This window comes from Magallana gigas, chromosome 8, assembly GCF_963853765.1.
Source record: "Magallana gigas chromosome 8, xbMagGiga1.1, whole genome shotgun sequence".
Lineage (NCBI taxonomy): Eukaryota > Metazoa > Mollusca > Bivalvia > Ostreida > Ostreidae > Magallana > Magallana gigas.
In genome coordinates this window covers 42,025,913-42,049,592 of record NC_088860.1, presented here as the reverse complement: position 1 = coordinate 42,049,592, position 23,680 = coordinate 42,025,913, and the positions used below count along the sequence as shown (strand labels likewise).

The window sequence follows — 23,680 nt, the reverse complement described above, 5'->3', positions numbered from 1 at the left end:
TTTATATACGGAAACTATAATTTAAAATATCTTCTATGGGTTTTGTAATTAGTACCCAGGATAGATTTCCGGTAGTGAGGTAGCAGAATTGTCTTACTGCGAATTCGCTGTAAATACTTTATGGATATAACGAATTACAGATATAACGAAGTAAATTCATTAGTCCCCTAAAGTTCGCAATAAACAAGTTTTACTGTATTTGTATTTCTTTTATTCAAATGCACTCAAAAACTTCAAAAGTTCAAAAGAGAATTCTAAATATACTATTATATAGTATATTACATATACATACATGTATTTTGGTGTATATTAAATAGTTATAGATTCGCTAGAAGTAACAATAAAAGCAACTAGATGTCAGAAAGATATGTAAAGATGTTAATTGTTAACTAAATGAAATGGCTAGCTATTTTAAAAATCTAAACTATATCTATTTGCTACATGGTATTTGTGATATATAAAAGCAAATCAGATCTGAAAACTTGGGGAGGATCTGATGATTAATATGTATATTAATAATTGTTGTCCATCAGCCTCCTTAACAGACAGTCAAGCAAACGAAGTATACCCGCCACATCTATTTGTGAATGTAAACACCAAAAGCAGATTTTATAACAATAGTGCTGAGCACTAACAAAAATGAATGTAGTTTTAATCTACATTTGTCAAAAAGTTTTAATCTACATTTGTCAAAAAGCCTTGTAATAACATTTTGTCTAAATGTGCTGACAGTACATTCACGAAATTCTAGTGAGGTCGAATTGATACATGTAAGCCATTGTTACGACAACAAATCCCGTATTACAACAGCATTACAAAAGTCGTAATTGCAGAATTAATTCAAGAAATAAATTAACTTAACAACATATAGAAACACGAATTTCTTAATTATAAAACTGAAAGAGGCAAAAAGAAAACCCCGACCCTAGATGCTGGTAACATGGCTGTCAAAATCCGAGCTGACGTTCGCAAACATAATAATAACTATTTGCACACGGTTCATCTTGCCAATTTCCAGAAAGAGATGTCAATAAACAATTTTCTCTTATTCCTCCATCAGGTTCACCAGCTTGCCAAGAATTGTAATTGTCGTTGAAGTATCTGCCAGAAAAGTTCCACCTCCATATGCCTTCTTGTCCGTTATCAGAACCACCCGTCCACCACAAATCAATAGGCCCTGTTTGTAATTTTAAAAAAAAGAACTTATAATTGGAACGTAATAGCTGTCAAAAATACAAATTGTTTAATATATTGTTATTCACACGTAAGATTGTTCTCGTCATGTTATATTATACGTAGGTATCCGGCTGTATGGTACATTGGTTTGTCAGTCTATTAACGCCTTAACAATACTTATTATGATACTTCCATATTGAATACTGAAATCTGAATGGTTAAGACGCAGTTTATAGTCCATAGAAAGATTCGAAGAATACCCTTGCATTAACAGGTCGGGGAAACTACCTTATATGGATATTGGTGTCATTGCGCAGAGCGATGCGTACCGCGAACAACCGCCTATCAGTGAATAAAAAGCAACACATGTGATTTACTACATGTTTTCTTTTTACAATAAACATGTGGTTTAGACTAATTAACGACATGATTTCAAATGACTGCGAGAACGTCAATTTATAAAAATATTCAATTTTTTGTAAAAAATTCAAAGGTTAGGTACTTAATAAGAATTTTCATGCTCACATTTACAAACATTGCCGATTTTTCATGTTAAATAGTACGTTGAAATACCTCTCATAAAGTCTTCACAAGTCATTATATTCCAGTATTTGATTTTCGTAATTTGTGTTTTTCGCTGTTGTAGTGCTATTTGTTGACTAGAATTTAAAACTGAATTCATTTTGATACATGTTTATTGTTGTATGACATTTATATAACACAATAGTAACAATCAATACGCATGTACATTGATCATTGTAGATATGTACATGCATATATAAGAGTATGTCTCATCTTTGTACATGCTCGCTGTAATGGAATACCATAAGTCCGAGTAGATGCATACACTAACTATAAGTACTGTCTATAAGAATACATGGATTAATATCAAGAGTACACACCAAACACGCCTCTCGTAACCATTTACACTAAGGCATTTAAGGGCCGCATGAGGTCTTTTGAATGCCTGACAATGCACGAACTCCTCCGAGTCGAATGCTTAGAATCATGAAAACACGTAAAATCATTCTTCACTAAATATCAGCGCTAGCAGGAAGGCTTTTGTCAAAAAATATACTTGATGATCCCAAATGTTTACTATTGTAAAATGAGTGTTTGTAGATGTTAACTTGGAAATAGTAGATGATGATGTAAATATTGTTTTGTACGGAATTATTAAAGAAATTAAATATGCCTTTCTAGAAAACAATTAGAAAAGGAGCATTTTTAAACGTAGCATTTTTTGTAGTAGCCCATAATGCATTTTAACCTAGGAAAGTCATTCAGCTGATTGGTCAGTTTATCGATTACGTCTCTGCCTTATTTAGTATGTAAATTTATTCAGACGTCACAAAAAATAGTTTCCCCGACCTGATTAATGTTTATCAAACTTTATTACCTTCTTAGGCAAAGTTGTCATTTCATGTGAATTGCGTAAGTGTTTGTAAATATCTTTAAAATAATATCAAAAACAAGAATGCTTTGTACTACTTGAAAGTAACGACTGTGAAACTAAGGTGAAAGTTAAGAGTTCAAATTCTGTGACTTGGCACTCATCAGAACAATCATAGTCTGATTTTCTTTTTTTCTGTTTGTAAGCTAGCGTTTATACATGAACGAATCTCTAAAATATCTAGTCAATTCTGAATAATCGGCTTTAAATTTTCTCACAGTTGCGGAGGTCCATGATCAGCTGCAATATTTCCCGATTATATCTCGGTTTCTGGATTAACAAGTTGAATATGAATCAGGTTTTTAACTCGTGTTGTAGATTTATCCATCGCTTTATAATCTTTGAACGATTTAGGGGATAAACTCATCGATAACTCTCCGCTAGGATTTCGAAGAATATTGCATGTACCGCATTCTACATATCTACAATCGACATGATTATCGTTTTCATAGTGAATGAGAACTATTTTTAAAATGTAACAAAGCCTACTAAAGCTTTTATTAAAAGGGGGACTGACTGCAAAGTTATAGTACTGCACCAGCAAAATACTTTAAATCGGTGTTTAAATATAACAAAAACTATCAATTAACCCCCCCCCCCCCCCCACTTAACCCAAAAAATATGAAGTCAGGAATAAAATTTAAAATACTGTAATTCGTTCTAATTCCACGCTGTTAAAATTTCACGATTTCTCTAAAAGTACCAATCGCGATGGTTTTAATTTCACGCTGCAAGAAATCAATTTAAATTTTGTGCGCTCACTTTACCGTATCAAATGTTTCAGCGACTGTTTCCTAATGCACCTGAGGCGGTAAGTACGACAGTACTCTGAATTAAAACTCACTTAAACGTGTCTAAACGTGTCTAGGGTACACTACAATTGGTTCACTTTTGATATAATCTTTGTAGTGTCGTGCATTGTAGGAATACTTGTCGTATGAGTTAATTGTGCCTGTGTAACCATTTTATGTACGAGTTAATAAATGTATGTACCTTAAATGGTGTTGAGCACATGTTCGCAATCTAACATAATCCGATAGTACATTTGCGACGAGGATAAACCAAGTTATCTGAGGTGAAGATGAAATCGATTGAAATTGGTGGTATTCAGAGATTCGACCCGAATGGCGATGTGGACAATGTGGGATTTCGGTGGCAGAAATGGCCGCGCGGTTTCGAGCTGTACAGCAGTGGGGAAAGGCGTGACGAGGGCAGATCAAAAGAAAGCTCTCCTTTTACACTCAGCAGGAAATGAGGTACAAGATATTTATTTCACACTCACGGAAACGGAGCCAGGTGAAAACCAGACTGTACGACGTTGCGTGTAAGTTATTAACAGACCATTTTTCACCTATGACAAATGTTCCTTACGAACGATCACTATTCAGACCAACGTGCCAACAGATAAACGAAACCATAGAACAGTTCATTACTCGTTTACGAGAGAGAGCAGAGTACTGTAACTTCGGAGGAGGAACAGATGAAATGATAAGAGATCAAGTGATTGAGAAGTGTATTTCACACAGACTCCGTAGGAAATTATTAGAGATCAAAGACTTGACACTAGAAAAATTGAGACAAACGGCCCAGGCAATGGAATTTGCAGATTACCAAGCTCAGGTCATGGAGGGGAAAGATCCTCAACAGTCATCAGAAAATCAGACCTCATCAGTGAATCGAATTCAGCACAAGAACAAACACATGACTAACCCAATATGCTATGCATGTGGGAGGAGAGGACACATAAAGAAGGACCCTGGATGTCCGGCATTGAAGCGCTCCTGTAACAAGTGTGGGAATGTCGGACATTTCGAAAAAATGTGCAAAACTGGAAACTCAAACAAACATTCAAAACGAAAACCGTCAAGGTATAGAGTACGAACTGTTGATGTGAATGAAGATGTGAGCCATGATACCGAGGATGTTCAGGAACATTATACATTTAGTATAAGTAGCAGTGGATCAAAGGACAGTTTTGTTATGTAACTGTAGGTGGAGTGCAGGTGAATTTGTTAGTTGACTCTGGAGCAACTGTCAACGTCATGGACCAGAAGTTATAGGAATCTCTGAAGGTCAACAGAGTAAAGTGCATTAGTAAGAGGTCCTCGAAGGAACTGTTTGCGTATAGTGGAAACCCCCTAACAGTTCCTGGGAGCTTCCAAGCAGATGTGAGCTTGTGCAACGAAAAGAGTGTAAACACAGACTTTTTTGTGATTCAAGAGGAGGCACCTGGTATTTTGGGGAAGGACACAGCTGTGAAACTTGGACTTTTGAAACTTGAGTTAGCTAATGTTAACTGTGTGAATGACAGAAAAACTGAGTTGATGTTAAAGTTTCCATTGTTTTTTACTGGCATTGGAAAACTGAAGGACTATCGTCTGAAGATTCCGATTGATCCGGAGGTGACACCTGTGGTACAGCCCCTTAGACGAATCGCATACCACCTGAGGGAAAAATTGGAGAAGAAGCTTGATGAGCTAGTACAACAGGACATCATAGAGAAGGTTGAATCACCAAGTCACTGGGTCTCGCCAGTTGTGCCTAAGAGAAATGACATTCGATTATGTGTGGACATGAGAAAAGCAAACCAAGCTGTCATGCGTGAGCGATACCTTATACCTACCGTGGAAGATGTTCTGCAAGATTTCAATCAAAGTACCTATAAAACTAGACATTAAGCTAGCTTATCATCAGATAGAACTGAATCCTAAATGTCGTCACATCACTACATTTAGCACGCATAAGGGAATGTATCGTTACAAAAGACTAATGATTGGTGCAAGTTGTGCACCAGAGATGTATAACAAGATTATACAGCACACACTGGATGGATGCGATGGAGTGCAAAGTATATTCGATGACCTTGTGGTTCATGGTAAAACAACAGAGGAACACAACAAGAGATTAGAGAATGTTCTTCAGCGACTGTGTGAAAGAGGCATTACCTTGAATGCCGGTAAGTGTCAGTTCAACATGGCACATATAGAGTTCATGGGACACATTCTGTCGAGTCATGGTATTGGAATGGCCAAAACGAAACTTGACGATATTTTGAACGCACGTCGACCAGAGACGGTTTCAGAGGTGCGGAGTTTCTTAGGTCTAGTGAATTTCAGTGGTCGTTTTATTCCAAACTTGGCGACAATTGCGGAACCACTCAGAAAGCTGACTAGAAACAATGTTCCGTTCAAGTGGTAGTATGAACAAACTAATGCCTTTGAAGAGTTGAAGAAACAACTAGCCCAGCCTGAAACGTTAGGATATTTTCATCCGTCTGCACAAACTATTGTAGTGACAAATGCGAGTAAAGTAGGTCTAAGAGGTGTTCTTGTTCAGAAACAAGGTTCAGAATATCGAGTCATAATGTATGCGAGCAGAAGTTTGTCTGATTTGGAGAGGAGATATTCGCAAACAGAGAAAGGCATTGGGAATCGTCTGGGGTGTGAAAGGTTCCATATGTATCTCATAGGATTCAAATTTGAGTTATGGACAGACCACCGTCCCCTTGAGTGTATTTTCTCACCAAGGTCCAAGCCGAGTGCTAGGATTGAACGATGGGTTCTTCGCTTACAATCATTTGACTATGTGGTGAAATACATTTCAGGAAAACGAAACATTGCAGATTCATTGTCAAGATTGCTCTCTAGACCAACTGAAAATTCATCAGAACAAAATGGAATCGAAGACTATGAGCACAGTATTGCGTTAGCAGCTACTCCGATAGCGCTGTTCACCAAGGAAATTGAACGCGCGTCAGAAACGGATGAAGAACTGTGTGATGTCCGTAGATGTCTTCTTTCTGGCCAGTGGGAGCGTTCTAAATTCAAGGAGTACTTACCTGTGAAAAATGAACTTTGTGCGATTGGCCAAGTCATTTTACGTGGGACTAGAATTGTTATCCCAAGATCACTGAGAACTAGAGTACTAGAATTGGGACATGAATGACACCCCGGCATAGTTGTTATGAAGAGAAATCTTAGGTCCAAAGTGTGGTGGCCTGGTATGGACAAGGATGTTGAAAAAGAATGCCGTACATGTTATTGATGTCAACTAATCAGCATACCACTGAAACCAGAACCGATGCACAGAACCCAGTTACATGTACCAAGTGCACCTAGCAGCAGATTTTTGGGTCCATTACCTTCGGGAGATTCGTTGTTTGTTCTTGTTGACTACTATTCCCGATACAAGGTTGTTGAAATAATGAAATCCACAACAGGAGAGAAAACTGTCAGCTGTTTGAAGAAGATCTTTAGTGTTTCTGGATTGCCATTATCTATTACCACTGATAATGGTCCTCAATTCGTCAGTGATGTATTTTCGAATTTCATGCACGAAAATCAAATTCAGTATAAACGTACTACTCCATTATGGCCTCAAGCCAATGGGGAGGTTGAGAGGCAAAATAGATCCCTAATGAAGAGGATAAGAATTGCACAGAGTGAAAAGAAGAACTGGAAAGAGGAGTTAGAAACTTCCCTGTTGATGTACCGATCAGTGCCACATTCAGTTACTGGAATCAGTCCAGCAGAGTTGATGTTTGGAAGGAAGATTCGTACCAAAATACCGCAAGTACGTGACTTTCACATTGATGATTTCGAAGTTCGTGACAGAGATTCAGAGCTCAAAGAAAAGAAGAGAATACAGCAATGCCAAGCGTGGAAGTACCGATTCCGATATTTCACCTGGAGATAAAGTTCTTGTGAAACAAACACAAAACCGTGACAAAATGACTCCAACTTTCCGACCAGAGCCGATGACAGTGAAGGCCAAATATGGGAACAGTTTGACTCTGGACGCAGATGGGGTTGAATACAAGCGGAACATTACTCATGTTAAAAAGTTCCTTGAAAAACATAATGACCCACAGAAAGTCAAGCAAAATGACGTGGAGTCCAAAGCAATTACAGATGATGATGAGAAGATCGAAATGCGGCCGAGTGATACCGAAAAACCTGGAATTGTGGAACCTGAACATGAGGCCAAAAAAAAAAATATTCCTGTTTCCTGTCGCCCGACCGACCCTATATTTTAACCCCCGACCCTAAAATTTTTTTCGATCGCTAAGTTTTTTTTTCCGGAAATATTAAGATTGACCGACAGGTTTTACATTTTAGCTAATCGGTCTTCTAAACGTTTGAGAATAAACCCTGACCTGTCTTGTCGATAAAGCGCACGATAAACATTGACTGCGTTAACATGGCGTGTCCGGAGACAGCCAGTGTGCTGTCTCTGGAATTACAACCTTGTATACATTTCAAAGATGGCAAGAAATTTATCACTAGCGTTAAGGATTCAACAACATTTACACACCTCTTTGAATCTTACCATGATTGTCAGAATAAATTCAAAAGAACCAGAATTTACGGTGTCTGCAGAAAATCAAACAAGAATACACGGTTCCTTATCGGTGGGGGAAGTTGTTCGCAACTTTTCTTTAAGATCCTTTTTATTCATATGCAAAACAACCGACGACCCAGAGCTTAATAAACTTCAACAACATGCTGCAAATGCGACTAAGAAAGCTGTAAACGCATTTGAATTGCTGATGGCAGGTGGCCGTTCTATTCCCGACAAGAAACGTACCAGGTATGTATCAAACTACAAACAAAGTACTTTACCATGCATACAGTTTCACGGACATTTTATTTACCGGTATCAAGCAGCAAATGTGGGGTATATTTTTGTTAGCATATTAAAGAGAGATTGTTCTACATCAAATGATTTTATATATTAAATAAGGTGTCAAAATATTCTGACATATTAAAAAGACCTTTTAATAATATACATTGTACATGTATGGCTCAATATTAAGACACTTTTTTCTTTGAAGAAATATATGCTGTTTGCTTAAAATAAGGTGCAAGTGAAATGTTTTATATTAAATGCTTGTGTTGTAAATAAATAGATTTTACTGAACTTTTTCTAGCTCAGGGGTCAAAGGTGGGCTTTCCAGAAAGGATGAGTTGTACAACAACTTGATTGAGACCTTTTTTAAGCAACACAAGTTGGATCTCCCTAAACCAGTGCTACAGACAGAGGGCAGCTATATAGTTCAAGTATGTGTTCCAAGGAAATTAATTTTAAAGATGATAATTCTTATTAAATTCATTTTGATGCAAGTTTAAAGATTGTTATTTCTCTGACAGATTTGACTTTTACTTTGGTAAGTTTGAAACTATGCAAAGGGATTGGTCATCTATGCTATTGCTAGTTAATAGTCTGTGCACTTATATATGGTTTTGTGTGTCTTCCTCCACTCTAATCCTTCAGTCTTCATTAATTCTCATCCTTGTATCTTCATCTTAAATGTCGTCATATTAATATATATATTTAACAAACATATACTGCTTACCAAATCTAATATAAAGATACATGTGCTATCCACAATGTACAGTTTTATATCAATAATGATAAATTTGTGCCTTCTTTTGTATAAAGACATGTATTATTATATTAAATATTAAGTGGAAAATAGAAGATAAGATGTTCAACTTAGATAGTTAAATGTTTAAGTTAACTTGATGAAGGCTTATAAGATAGTTATTATTTCAGGTGTTATGTAACGCGCTGTGGTACATTACGAACCAACATTTGACTATCAACGATGCTGCACATGACAGACTGGATCTAACTCCAATTCCTGATGCATTTGACATGTACCAAGGGTTTAATGAGGTCAAAAGGAAGAAAATGAAACAGATGCCTCTTGATGCTGGATGTCTTAAATCTCATGCAGAAACTTTATATAGGTCAGTTTAAATTTGTGCTACATCACCTTTTCAATATTTATTTTTGATGAACCAAAGATTATTTCTTATGCAGTGGCAAATTGTTAATGCTTTTGAAATATGAATATCATTTTTGTAGTGTTCTATTGAGACCCATAACTTCTTCTACTGAAGCATGGAGGAAGGGAAGTAAAGAAATTCAGGGCCTGGCTGACTGTTTTGATTCCTATAGCAACTACCTGAAAAGAAAGAATGAAGAAATGCAGACAACTCATGCAGAGATGCATCCTGCAAGAACAATTGCTGAAGATGCAACTATTGAGCATAGGACACCATCATCATTGGTTAAGCAGCAATACCACCTGCTTGATGCTATCATAAAAGGAAAGGAAGTTGGAGAATTTTTTATTTTTAATGAAAAAGAGCATGTTAATGAACCATTTATTGACTCAAAGCAGAAATACCGATTCCTTAAGGGTCTTCAGCTGTCTGTTCCAATAGACATACTTAAATTCAGTCCAGGTGGATCAACAACATCCTCATTCATAATTTGTAGGACACTAGAGAACCGTGCAGAGTCACAGATATTAGTTCAGGGTGCCAGGTTGTTGCAGACAGCAAGATCAGAAATTCAGGAATTTCATACCCGAGAGATGAAAAAAACATTCAAAGAGAAGATTAATAATATAACTTCCTTGTCACCATCTGTTATAGAATACATATACAAGGAGTTGGCATTTGATGGCAGTCAAACAACTAATCCGGTTATGCAAGAACGTTTACGTCTCATTTCATTAGGCCATACAGATTTAATTGCAGATCTAAGGCATACCAATCCAGGAAAACCAAACACGAAGTTTGATGTGTTTTTTGAAAAGCTTCAAGAAGTTCTTGAGAATATTACAGCTGCTGATGACAGGAGACATGGCCATGCACATCTCAGTGAATTCATTTCAATATCAGACATGATCCAGAGAGCAGTATCTACTTGTCCACCTGGTACCCCTGTTCCTTCAGCAAGTCTTGTAAAACTACAGTTTGCACCGAGAAATCCATATTGCCAAGGGGCTTTGAACTTTACATCTCGTTTAAATGTACAGTTTAAAATTCAAAGAAGACAACTACGCACAACTCATCCTGACAGTCATTTCTGCAATGCTCAGTTTAAGTATCTAAAATCATTTGCTGTAGAGGAAGCTGAAAGATGCATGATGGTATGCTGCGATGATAAGGCAAAAGTACCAATTGGTGATCCTGGTGCTTCAGTATCAACAGGAGTAAGAGGAAAAAAATCAATTGTACCTACTTCCAGCACCCTTGTTGCCCTTGATCACGACATGACACGGTGTTCACTCACACCATCAGTTGTATTACAATGCGAAGTGCCAAAAAGTGTTGACAAATCTTTTGTACGTGGAAAGGTTTTTACTGTGCTGAATGATTCCATTTTTCAGACTGCATCTCCTTTTCGTCATGCAGCATTCCTTTCAAAGATGATGCTTAGTTCAGGCAATGATCCTAAGCCAATGCTGTTGAAATTCACAGACGGTGGAGTAGATCAAAGAAACACTCTGGAAGCTGTTAAACTAGCAAACATCTGCTTGTTTAAGGAGTTTAACTTGGACCTTTTAATCCATGCTCGCTGTGCACCAGGTCATAGTTATACAAATCCAGCAGAGAGGGTGATGAGCATTTTAAATCTAGGACTACAAAATGTGTCTTTAGAAAGAAAACCCTATGAGAAAAAGATTGAAGATGCTTTGAAAAACAAGAATAGCATGGCAGAAGTCAGGGCTTTTCATGAAGAAAACCCCAACTTTAGAATAAGACAAGGGTGGACAGAATCTCTTGAGGAAGTAAAAAGAACCATTCAGAATAGATTTATCAGATTGAAGCTCAAAGATGAACCTGTTCAGGTCTTAGATCCTCTCAGTGACCAAGATATTGAGGTAATGAAACGACACCTAAGAGAACTATTTCCAGACATGGACCTGACAAAATTGCAGAAGACACACACTAGAAAAATCAAGTCATACCAAGATTGGTTGGACCGTCACTGCAAATCTACACAGTATGTTTTCCAAATCAAGAAATGTGACAATGTATCTTGCTGCATTCCCCCTAGAAATCCTCAACCTTCATGGCTACCAGACCCCCAGTTAGATGCCACAGGTGAACATTATCTTCCATACTCAGAGGTGAGAGGGAAAGAAACAACAGAAAAGGACAGACCAACCCTGAAACTTTTGAAAAAAAAGAAACCACTAGTACCTGCAGAAGAACCTGCTTGCTCGACTGTGCTGACAAATACATGTAAGAATGTTGATGTACTGGGATATATTGAGGAACCTCAATCAACACCAAGTCTGTGTACTGTACAGAATGCCAGATCAATTGTAGAATGCATAGAATGCAGGAAACCGCGTGTAGTATACTCAAAATACAGATTAACTGAAAGACAACAATATTCAATTGTATGTGACCTTAGTGAGCTAGAATACACCTGTGGATCACCGATACTCCCTCCTTCAAATCCATTATATAAAACGGTAATGGCGAGGTCAACCATCACATGTGAAAGTCCGGTTGAATTATCCTACTACAGGAGTGGTCTTAGCCATGCAAACCTTTGTTCATATTGTTGTGGAGAGGGGGAAGTTAATCAAGAACTCTTGCAGAAGTTCAAGACTGTTCTTCCCATCTGTGAAAGCTGCATCTTGCAGGGAAAAGACATTATTACACAGAGGCCCTATGGAAAATTTTAAAGCTTCATCTGAGGCCTGAAGACACTGTTTTCCCTATTAATATGACACATGTTTCAAGTTTAAAAAAATAAAATGTTTTTAAAAAATAAAATGTTTTTCCTACCTACCTACCCTATTTTTTTTGGTCAGGTGACAGGAAACAGAGATATTTTTTTTTTGGCCTGACATAGAGACTACAAGCAGACCGCAAAATATTCCTTTGTGGTTTCAGGTTTATGTGATGGGGAAATGACAATTGTGTTTAGATTTTTGTTGACTGTAAAGTAATAATCATTTTGAATCTTTGTTCATGAGATTATTTGAGGTTTAATCCTGAACTTTAAGAAACTTTTTATTTTGGAACATGAATAAAGTGTTATTCTTTTCAACTGTATTATGCATCAAGAAAATTGAGTTAGTATGCAATTTTATATCCAAGTAGGGGAGGAATGTAGTGTCGTGTATTGTACGAATACTTATCGTATGACTTAATGTGTGTCTGTGTATCCGTTTTATGTATGAGTTAATAAATGTATGTACCTTCAATGGTGTTTAGCACATGTTCGCAATCTAACATAATCAGATAATACAATCATGTCTATCCCGAACTGGGTGAGAAACTGAAAACTTGGAATTAAACAGCCTACATTGCCAAACCCTCTTCAAATCGCCGACGAGACAGACGCACATATTACAACTATATGCAGTGAGGAAGTCGAAAAGGTTGATTGTACCCCTACTTAAAAAAGAGAGAAACGAATATGGCTGTTATTCACCTGAAAGGCGAACGAAAATAGCAAAATACAAGATTGAAAATGGAACAACAAAACCCGCTGCTCATTTCAGCAAAACATTGGGAAGAAAAGTGAATGAAAGTACTGTTAAAACTATTAAGAAACATTTCCTAGCCAGTCCAAGCAAATTGACGGAACAAAGGTTGCCATATTCTCCCCGTGCAGAGGTACGTCGAGAAAATAATACATAGAGCGCGTGAGTGGCACATTGGATTTACCGTTGAGGCAAAAAGCACTGTGTATTTTTGATGTTTATAAGACACACCAAGACATCTCCCTTCTGAATTTCATGGAGGAAAAGGGTATTAAAGTTGTGTTTGTACCAGCGGCGTGTACCGACAGTTTACAACCCCTGGACATCCAAATAAATAGCCGATTTAAAGAATATCGGAGTTGACATGCGCTTCTTTAAAATGAAACCCATCCATGCGAAATGGCTCGTAAAAGCAACTGACCATCTTGGTAAGGTGGCAGGGGATAGTTTTTTGGTCGAAGAAATGTGAGGCAGGTAATGTTCAGATATGTAATTTGATTTTTCAGGGGATTTTTAAAATTTGCTAAAATTGGTTTGCATGCAGGGGACACATGGTCCCGACTCCTGAGAATTTTTAACACTTCAGAATAAAACAAGTACAACTTACATAAAACACTCAATAGAATAGCCAGAGACGGTCTCAAAATTTTCTGGAAAATTGCCCTTTTTTCACATGTTTACGGGTCCAGCACCACGCTCCAGTCCCGAACAACTGCGTAAACTACCATAGGATTGGTAGCTTAATGTATTCTCATGAAAATAATCACCAATTGATGGGGGTCAATCACCTTCTTTTCGAGTGACATTTCGTGTTCTGAACCCACCCTACTTTTCAAGCACAAAACCCGAAAGTGAAAATTTTGGCCACAGTTTCGCATTTTCATTCCATATCTGATGAAAAAAGTGCTACCAGTAACAAAGTGTTATATATCAATGAAATTGACATGAGCTCCTCTATCCACAAAATGAATGCAATAAATATTCTAGCAATTTATACCCCTCAAATAACCAGCCAAAGCTCAGGTTCTCCCTTCTTTTCAAAATTTTTAACCGGGTCTTTCGTTCGAAACTATCCCCTGCCACCTAAAGACACGGGATTAATCGCTCGGGCATTCGACAAAGCTGGGATATAATTAGACAAAGTGATAGTGACAGTGTTCAAATCTTGATGTTTTTTGCAATTGACCTGATTCATTTAAAATTGCATTTCTGTATATACACTGCATTAATATGTGTAATATATGAAAATTAAATGACACAAACACATACAGTATGTTTTTAAATATTGGTATTCATTGCAATGCACAATCAGTTATCTCTCTTTGTTTAACACAACTATAGTACGGTGCAAGTATAAGAATATATACGTTTTTGAAAACGATGGGTTTAAATTCACGGAAAAATGATAAATCGCGAACATTTAAAACCGTCGTTCTGAGCAGTTTAGAGGTGAACTTTTTCGTAAGAGGTGAACCATGGATTAATAGGGTCTTTTTAAGGGTTCTCGAGATGGTGAGTTAAGAATAAAAGTAAGGGGTGCTGAAGGGGGTTTCCGCTAAGCATTACATGTATTACTGTCGCGATATACGGATTATAAATAAAATATTAGGGATTGAATCGGTGATCTACATTATTTACCAAAAAAGATAAAGACATTGTGTTATTGTGTAAAATATATGTACGAAACAAGCGACTGTGTTCAAATACCAAAAAAAACCCTCACAAAACACACGTTGCAGCGACTGCAGCTGTTGAGAAATCTGGTAGTTTTCCTGCCAGGTGTCTATTTCAAGCAGGTGTGCACCAAGTAGAGAACATTGTTCCTAGCATGGAAAAAAGGAAGTATTATTTTCTTCCTCACAAAACGTCTTGTAAATAAATGCATTGTTTTTGCGATTATATTAAAGGGACTTGGACACGATTTAAGATAAAAAAAAAAAAAATTATTTTTCATGCATAAAATGGTTAACTGGTACATTTTAAATGATTGACCAAAATATTGAATGTTAAATTCAAGTTACAAGCAAGATACAGAGGTAAGAATTGGTTGTTACGTAAACAAAGCTCGAGTCCTCTAGTTGTTTACAAAAAATGTAATGTAGAAAATTACCATTTCTTAGACAAAATGACATGCATAAACAATTTAAACTAATTCAATATCTTCATAAATACTATTATCATCGAAAGAAAGATAAATTTGATTGAAACTTACACCAATACAACACATATGTAAAAAAATGACAATATTGAGCTTTGTTTACAAACAAACAACTAGAAAAGTCAGAAAGGGACCCGCTATGACAATTAATATAGAGAAGTGAAAAAAACTTTGAATTCCATCCTCTTTATATTAACATTGAATCTTCTTTAAAATTTCAAGATAATTCCTGAATGTCCAAAAACTCTTAAATAGTAACCTTGTATCTGCATAAAACAGGGATAACATCATGTCTTATAAAAAAAAAAATAAATTAAATGTGTATTTAAGAAAGATTTAAATAGATGTTTTATAAAATGCAAGCCTTCAGTGAATGCAAATACATTGTATCACCCAGGGTTGACCTCAACTTCAAAACAAACATCAGTTGCAGACAAAGATGTTCATTAATCTTTATGACAGATAGAGATAAGCCTCTAACTTTTCTGCAGCAGGCAAGATAATTAATCCCAGGGGTTTATTGTTCTGCTCTCTCATCCTTTTCTTCTAAATTTTATACAATAATATTTTTTTTCAGAAATGACAGAATGGGGTTATTATCTGATTACCTGTTAAAATTAACAGCATTAAGGCAGAAAAAATAAAATAAATAATTAAAAAATAAAATAGTGAAAAAGGATATCTTAATATATATATCTTGATTTTAAAATTCAATAAAATTTTCATAAATCATTGTGTACGGTATATTTTAACCAAAATAAAGTATGAATATTATATTTTAAATCCATATTTAAAAGAATGTACACAATACTACACATCATTCAAAATTGACCTTAACTTCAAAACAAAGTTCATTTGCAGACACAGGCAGTGCAGTTATTAATCTCAATGTGACAAATAAAGATAAAGCTTAGGATTTTCTTCCTGTGGAAGGTTGATTAATCCCAAAGGACAAATATTGCACAGCCCTCCAAGTATACAATGGTAACATTCTCAGCAGTTATCTCTTAGCCCATTCATTCTTATGCATAGTTAAGGAATCTACCCCACCACCCCAGCTCCAAACCAGAAGACATAGAGAACCAAACTTAACATCAAAATATGTATTTCTGCCTACTGAACTACCATACTAAATTTGAACTAGATTGGGCTACCATATTAAAAGTTATTAGAAAAAAACAGAAAATTTGTGGACGGAAGAGTGACAGACGGACAGACAGAAGGACGGACAGAGTGATTACTAAAGGGCACCCGCAAATCCTTGCGGGGCCCTAATTATGAACTCTGTATCTTGCTTATAATTTGATATTTGACTTTCAAATTTTGACATAGCATTATAATTTCTATATTTATCAGTATAAACATTGAAAATGGAAAAATAAAATTTGAACATTTTAAGTCAAATCGTGTCCAAGTCCCTTTAAAGGTAAAAACGAAATAGTAACATTTGCAAAAAAGCGTACAGTAGTTGGCCATAATTTAGTTCCCAAAATAGTCGATGTTAACGTAGATTTCGTCATTTTACCTGAAGTTTTTTGACTAACTACTTCTAACAACAAAGCATAAATGACAAGGCAAACATATGTATATTACTTTGTATTATATCCTAGGATATGAAATATTCTTGCAATTGTCCTCGTTTAACGATGTAAAGGCTCGTATTCAGTATAAATAAGACTACTCGAAATGTCAACTACAACTTTTTCTAGGTCACAGAAAATTCGGATTTCGTTTTTTGACCTTCGAACCGTATTATTAGCATTTTTCACATAATTTCAATGATATGAATGTCTGAACAGTATGTTAGCCAAGCTATGTGTTGATACTGTCTTTCTGCTTTGTTTAAATGTGCCTAGAATTCTGGTTATCTTTTTAAAATAACTATTGGCGATTTGTGAAGTGACGAACAATTACCAATGAGAAGCAGTCTACTTAAAGTGGTTTTGCCTTGGTGTAAAACAAGCTGTTTGATTTTTGAAGGCATGTTTTTGGTTGTCTCTGGGGACTTTGTAATTTGATTCAGTCATCTCGCAGTTACCTTATCTTACAACTTCCACTTCGAGTAACGATTTTACCATAACTCCGGTCTTCCGTATTTTTAAACTTTACATAATAGTTTCTGCTGTTTATTCCGTTGATCCTTCCAGTGTAATGTATGTGTAAATCCCAAATATGACATCTGTATTTCGACTTGTTTCTGTCTTCCCATACTTTTTTTCTGTGGTTCGTCGCCATGTTGTTGTGCAGACGATAAATATTTACCAAAGGGAAATAACTCCCAAATGAAATTAGCAAAATCAGAAAAAAATCATTGGGCACCTTCTTTAATTCTGGCCATCAAAAAAAATATGCTTTATTCCTTTTAAAATGTACCTTATAGAAAAAAATCGTACGGCGGCCATTTTGGGAACTAAATTATGGCCAACTACTGTATTTTTATAAGAAAATTTCCCATACCAAAATGACATGCGTAAGCAAAAATGAAATTAATTTCATCTTCTAATAACTATCTTGTATAAATCGGTGTAAACCTACTTTATTTTGCTTGGGAGGAATTCAGGCGAGGTTTGCAAATCGAAATTTTTTTGCGCGAATCATTACACAATTAATGTATTATTTTGTTTCAGATAATCTTTATTGATGTTGTTTGTAGACCAGTATCAACAATACGTGGTTATTGCATATATATTCAGAAAAATAAAATTTCATTATATTTCATTTTAGGAATGTATTCATTTTTTAGAGTTGTTTAAAATAAACTCTCATATGCAGTTACTCATACTCTAGCAAAAACATGCATGTATTGACCCAAGCACACATCATGAATGGAAAATCATTACCGCTGACATGACTTAGTTCTTGAAAGTTTAAGATAAATTCGATGAAATCTATTAAGAAACATTTTGTTTTCCTCAGTAAACCTACCTTAAAATACATGTACCTTGAAAAAAGTAACATTTTAAATGGTACGAACAATTTAGGTCCTGTTACAGTCATATGTGCTCTTACACCAGACTTACCAATAGACTGGACTTTATTAATTTGGTTTGTTTTAAAATGGCTTTGATACAAATTTTCCAGGTATATTTCGAAAACTGATACATAATGCATCGTACAATTTGATAGCATTAATTGATACGGAGTTTGATTTCCATCTGTAGCTCGGAATGCTTGTCGAAAAAAGTTCGAAAATTTTTAATAAAAATAGTCTGCATGATTATTCAAACACAGCTTTGAAACTACTTGCCATGCAGATTTTGAAATATATAGCATCAATAAAATCTTCACTCGCCAGTATTTCAGTAGTGCTTTGATTAGAGTTATACATCTAGTTACAATTTCAAACTTTTAATTCGATTCAACGAAACAAAGTTATTTCAAATTACAGGATTCGTTATTGATTTATAATTTGTAAAAACAGTAATCGTTTTTTATTGTTTTAAAATAAATACTCTTTAAATCTTTTTTTTGTTCTCTGACGGTGCATGTTCAATATCTACCTTAGCTAAACTCCATGATAAATGTTCCCTCATGTAGCAGTATTCTCTGTTTCCGATATTTTTTTTCGTTCCGGTACATGTACCTATAAGATATGAAACACATATTCAAGCGCACAATTTCCAAATAGTTGCTATTCAACAAGGGGTCCGACAAAGTCACAGAGAGAGAGAGAGAGTTTCGAAAATAATACGACTTTTCCATTCTCAAATATGCATGTCTTCAACAAGTGTTGATCCGGTCGATTCAATATTTATCAGGAGCGTCGTTTAACTAATATCTTTCACATGCAACTAGGGCACAATCTTTGCTTTCCAGTCCCATATGACTGTACAATGTGTTCAGACAGGTATTTCGTCGTTTTCTACAACCATTTCAGCAATTCTCTACATTCTTGCAATATTCTGTTGTGGAGAAATCGTTGATTACAACACAAATTCGGTATCTATAATTAATTTACAGATCCAATTTTGTATAATTATTTCAGCTTCACAATCATTAATATCCATGTAAAATTTCTCCTGTAGAGTACCTCATCTTTATGTTTATATCCTTAGTGTGATTTTTATCACGATAGATCATCACACCTTATTTAAGTAACCTCAGACCCTCATGTAACCTCCTTTGTGTATACATCTACTACACTAGAAGCTAGTGGCTAGAAGCCGTCATCATATGAGAACATATCGGACAAACACTGGAAAATATGTACTAACACTATAGGATGCCGTGGAAAAAGACGATACTCAAAGACTTTTTATGCCAGTATTTTTTATTTTCGTGAATATAATTATTTGTAAATTCATTGATGTTATTTGTGGATAAAAAATGTAAATAATCACGCATGTCTATTGCTTTAATTGCTTGACTGATCAGGCACACGACGGCGGTGTTGACGTACAGTAAACAATTTCACTGCAATGCAAAAACTTGTACATGAAAACAAACCTTGATATCAATTTAAATTGAACGATAAATAAAAATTTGACAAACAGTGTAACATGACCCCCTTGCACGAATATCATTTGCACAGAAATTTTAAAGTTTTCTGATTAAAATAGCAACTCAATGAAGAGAGACCGACAGACAGACAAATAATGTTAAACATATACATGTACTTAAAAGGTTCCTTTATTTGACTGTAATAATTAGGGGTATTCTTTGTAACATTCAATAGACGTAGAAATTTTTTTAAAGTCAAAGATAAGGAAAAGAGAGTCAATTAGACGCTCAGATGTGCAATTCTTATATCGTTTCTTTTAATGTGAAAAACTCTAACTTCTGCATTTTAAATTGACTGTCGTCCAGGAGGCGTTCCAGAGACATTGAACGTTTCCATCACCACCGGAAGGAACAGAGCCCTCAGCGCACACCACTGTATGTGTGTTCCCAAAATCCAAGGACATGTTGGACTTCGAAAGCTCGACGTTTGGACGAAGATTTAGAGTTGATGGATGACATTCTGTTTAAAAGGATCTTACATGTTTTTATAATGCAATCTTATTTTGTTTAAGATTTTTGTTCATCCTTTACCTCGATCAAAATACTGAAGAGAGTCAAGATAACGTTGCTTAATGAGAATGCAATAAAGAAAAGGCCAATATCAAATTATCAGAGTTGTGTCGCAACTGATCATTTTTACATTGTTTCACTTGTACAATGAATATTAGACTCTTGCATACAAATTCAGGTAATGGCTTCTACCTTCTGTAAAATCTTGTACTTGTTCGCCGTGCTTTTATTATTCAATATCAAGATTTTCGGGAGGAAAATTGCACATGTACGCATGACAATGATAAACAAAAACCGCACAGCTATTTTTGAATGTCTACGTAGAGGTTTTTAATCAGTTGTAATTAAATTAACTTAATATATACTAATAATTATGTAGCTATTTTGCATTATATAAATAAAACGAAATTAAATCGTTTTAATGAAAGAAAAATATACCCATGCCCCTCACTACTTGAAATGTGATACATAATGAATTTAAGAGCACTCATTAAACATAACAAGAGGCCAATTGGCCTTAACAGTCACCTGAGTAGCATATATCCCATACACAAACTTGTCATGGAGTCTCATATATGCATCTAATTAATTAGGTTTCAAACTGGAGTAGAAAAATTATAAATTTGTAATGACGACCACATTTAATTCAAAAAGAACTGTGAAACCTATAATGTTGGTGAAAAACTAAAAGATCTGGTCTACAAAATCATGAATTCAGTTTTCCTTTCAGGTGTGTGGGAGTAAAGAAGATAATTTTTTAACGTTATATGCATTAACATCAATACATCCATTTTGGCCCTGCCTTAGAATAAAAAAAACCAATCCCCAGGGGACATGAAAATTAAAATTTCAGTAGAGGACGTCATGGTAAACATAATTATTAGTCAGGATTTTTTATACAGATGTGTGAGAATAGAGAAGAAGATTTTCAAACATTATATGCATTAACACTTTAATGCCATATTGCCCCCTACCCTCAGGTCCTGAACCCCTGACCCAGGGGCCATAAATTTCACGATTTAGGTAAATGAGATTGTGGATATCATAACCATGTATTCAGTTGTTTGCCCACATGTGTGGGAGTAGAGAACAAGATTTTTAAGATTTATAACATTTTTACTATATGGCCATATTGGCCCCACCCTAGAGCCTGAACCCCTGATCCAGGGGTCATGAATTTCACAATTAAGGTAGAGGGCTTCATGGACATCATAACCATGCATTTAGTTTTTAACAAATATATATGGGAGTAGAGAAGAAGATTTTCTAAGATTTAATACATTTTTACTATTTGGCCATATTGGCCCCACCCTAGAGCCTGAACCCCTGACCCAGGGGTCATGAATTTCACAACTTAGGTAGAGGGCCTAATGGACATCATAATCATGCATTTAGTTTTTTACAAATATATATGATAGTAGAGAAGAAGATTTTCTCAGACTTAATACATTTTTACTATTTGGCCATATTGGCCCCACCCTAGAGCCAGAACCCCTGACCCAGGGGTCATAAATTTCATAATTTTGGTAAAAGGGCCTCATGGACATCATAACCATGCAACCAGTTTTTTCCTCACATTGGCCCCGCATGAAGATAAAAAAATGCAAGATTAAGACAGGTATATTTATAATAAGTACAACACAATTTAAAGAAACAATATCCCTGTATATACCCGGGTTTATAACTATAACATAAAAGTTCCTGGCTGTGAAAGCACCCGTGCTCTGACTGCGTACCTAGGTTAAAATATATGAAATTTTATTAAATTTAAAAATTTAAACTTTATGTATATGTAACAAAGAAATTTTTTTTTAAATATTTTAAGCAATTTTTCACGTTCTTTTTAATTCGCACACTTATTTTTAGTTATAATAAATTGCAACAATGAACACAATTTTTAAAATAAATATGAAATTATTTTTTGCACGAATCTGAAAGACATGAGTACAACCCCTGCTTGGACTTTTATAGTTTTTATCATTTAGAAACAATTTGAAACGTATTTAGTCAAATATGGCAATAATTGAAAATTCTAAAACGGTTAAAATATTTTGATGATGATGTTCCTATACTATAATTAATATTGACAGGTTTTCCATACCACCCAAGACAAAAACAAAAATTACAAATCGTGCAAAAGTAAAAATTAAATAAAATTGTAGAAAAAGAAAAAGACTGAAACATAGAACATACGGGACAAAGAACATCCATTGTAGTCGAGGGACCCTATGCATTTTTCTACCTGTCTACAGCTGGATTTAAGGCATCTATTCGTCATCAACTACAACAAGTGATACAAAAATGAAGTTAAAAATAGTAGCGTTTTCTTCCAAAAAGGGATAATAAAAAATATTAAAGATTGTTTTATGCTCAAATCTATCAATATCGTTAATGATTTAACATTATCTACTCAGTATATTGTAAATGATGCAATTCTTTTTTTATACAGTTAAAAGCACTTCTTACAGATTGAAATCAATACAAGTTTTAAAGTGCACAAATATAAATAGTAATGTTGTGTCTATATTTCTTGTCCAATTGGTGAAAGCGCTTACCATAGACCAATGCTCCCTTCTACCATAGATCCAACCGACCGAGTCTGTAAGTACCTCGTCCTCTATAAGGTCACTGGCGTAGTTTAACTCACAGAATATGGCTGACCGTAGGTAGTTGAAGGACAGACATCCGGTTCTAACTATACATTCCTCCGCACAATCCAGAGGGCTGACCCTCGGAATGATGGTCAGGAATCTTCCTTCAAGTCTCTTGTTCCACTGTAAGTTATCATAACCTTCCTTAAGTGTCAACATTCCTTCACAGACACAGAGGAGCAGTGCAATCAACTTCATGTTGTTCTTTACCTCACTAACTGTCGATGACGAGCTTAATAATCAGTGTCGAAAGCCCACTTAACATTTTCTTATATATCTTTTTTTCAACTATATGCGATTTCAGAACAAACCTAGCTGACAATTTAGCTGGATAAGGACACTTTCAACTATCACAAACAGATTTTGTTCTTCACCAGGAATTGAAAATCAATTCAAATCTACTTTACATCAATTGAAAAGAAAAAGGATTTTGATAGGTTTCATAAAAATTGCATGGATTTTGTTTGAAAATATACAAAACATACAGTAATTTCAAAAGACAACCACTAAATCTCTACAATCGATATCCTATAAATGATAAAAGGATATAAAAAAAAACCGAATTTGTTGAGTAATATCAGCATAATTCCAATCTCAAAACATGAAATATATGATAAAATCTTTTAATTTTCCTTCTTATAAAATATGTATGAACCGCTAATGCAGTTTTAAAAGATGATTGTTTTTGAAAAAAAAACATTAGAAAAGATACTTTATAACAAATAGCTTGGTCCTCTTACATTTTGCATCACATCATTGGATCAAATTAGTACGGAACGTATACAAAAGCAAATAATTGTGCCTGGTTAGCCTACGAGTTGATTCTATTAGTACGCACAACGATTGTTTATGACCGAAATATCATGCTTTTGATACAGAGTACACATGGTTCAGAATTCTTGTTGAACCCTTCTTCCGTTTCAAATGCT

At 35.2% G+C, this 23,680-nt stretch overlaps 2 protein-coding genes across 7 annotated transcripts; one reads left to right on the top strand and one right to left on the bottom strand.

Annotated features, from left to right (window-relative positions):
* Window positions 1-271: 271 nt before the first annotated feature.
* On the bottom strand, window positions 272-23,049 carry LOC105344780 (C-type lectin domain family 4 member E-like). 4 transcript variants are annotated; one of them, XM_066069183.1, is made up of 6 exons: window positions 22,656-23,049; window positions 22,294-22,381; window positions 19,868-20,050; window positions 18,591-18,673; window positions 14,656-14,755; window positions 272-1,177 (listed from the first exon to the last, which is right to left on the bottom strand). In XM_066069183.1, the coding sequence occupies exons 1-6, from the start codon at window positions 22,947-22,949 to the stop codon at window positions 948-950; spliced, it is 978 nt and encodes a 325-aa protein (XP_065925255.1). In that variant the 5' UTR covers window positions 22,950-23,049; the 3' UTR covers window positions 272-947. The 4 variants fall into 4 exon arrangements, with proteins under 4 accessions (XP_065925255.1, XP_065925257.1, XP_065925256.1 ...); XM_066069185.1 differs by lacking the exon at window positions 14,656-14,755; XM_066069184.1 differs by lacking the exon at window positions 19,868-20,050.
* On the top strand, window positions 7,844-12,132 carry LOC109619056 (uncharacterized). Of its 3 annotated transcripts, XM_034473535.2 has the most exons (5): window positions 7,844-8,218; window positions 8,559-8,688; window positions 8,779-8,795; window positions 9,185-9,381; window positions 9,500-12,132. In XM_034473535.2, the coding sequence occupies exons 4-5, from the start codon at window positions 9,287-9,289 to the stop codon at window positions 12,123-12,125; spliced, it is 2,721 nt and encodes a 906-aa protein (XP_034329426.2). In that variant the 5' UTR covers window positions 7,844-8,218; window positions 8,559-8,688; window positions 8,779-8,795; window positions 9,185-9,286; the 3' UTR covers window positions 12,126-12,132. The 3 variants fall into 3 exon arrangements, with proteins under 3 accessions (XP_034329426.2, XP_065925254.1, XP_019923847.3); XM_066069182.1 differs by lacking the exon at window positions 8,779-8,795; XM_020068288.3 differs by lacking the exon at window positions 7,844-8,218 and having other exon boundaries at window positions 8,274-8,688.
* Window positions 23,050-23,680: the final 631 nt, after the last annotated feature.

Bases quoted from the DNA above. Each gene is read 5' to 3' on its own strand.
- LOC109619056 (XM_066069182.1), top strand. From the start codon at position 7,893: ATGGCAAGAAATTTATCACTAGCGTTAAGGATTCAACAACATTTACAC. The intron at 8,219-8,558 runs GTATGTATCAAA...AACTTTTTCTAG, and splicing joins CCCGACAAGAAACGTACCAG to CTCAGGGGTCAAAGGTGGGC. The intron at 8,689-9,184 runs GTATGTGTTCCA...TTATTATTTCAG, and splicing joins AGGGCAGCTATATAGTTCAA to GTGTTATGTAACGCGCTGTG.
- LOC105344780 (XM_066069183.1), bottom strand. From the start codon at position 22,949: ATGAAGTTGATTGCACTGCTCCTCTGTGTCTGTGAAGGAATGTTGACA. The intron at 22,382-22,655 runs GTAAGCGCTTTC...CACTTGTTGTAG, and splicing joins GAAGGGAGCATTGGTCTATG to TTGATGACGAATAGATGCCT. The intron at 1,178-14,655 runs GTGAGGGTTTTT...AATTACAAACAG, and splicing joins GTCGCTGCAACGTGTGTTTT to GGCCTATTGATTTGTGGTGG.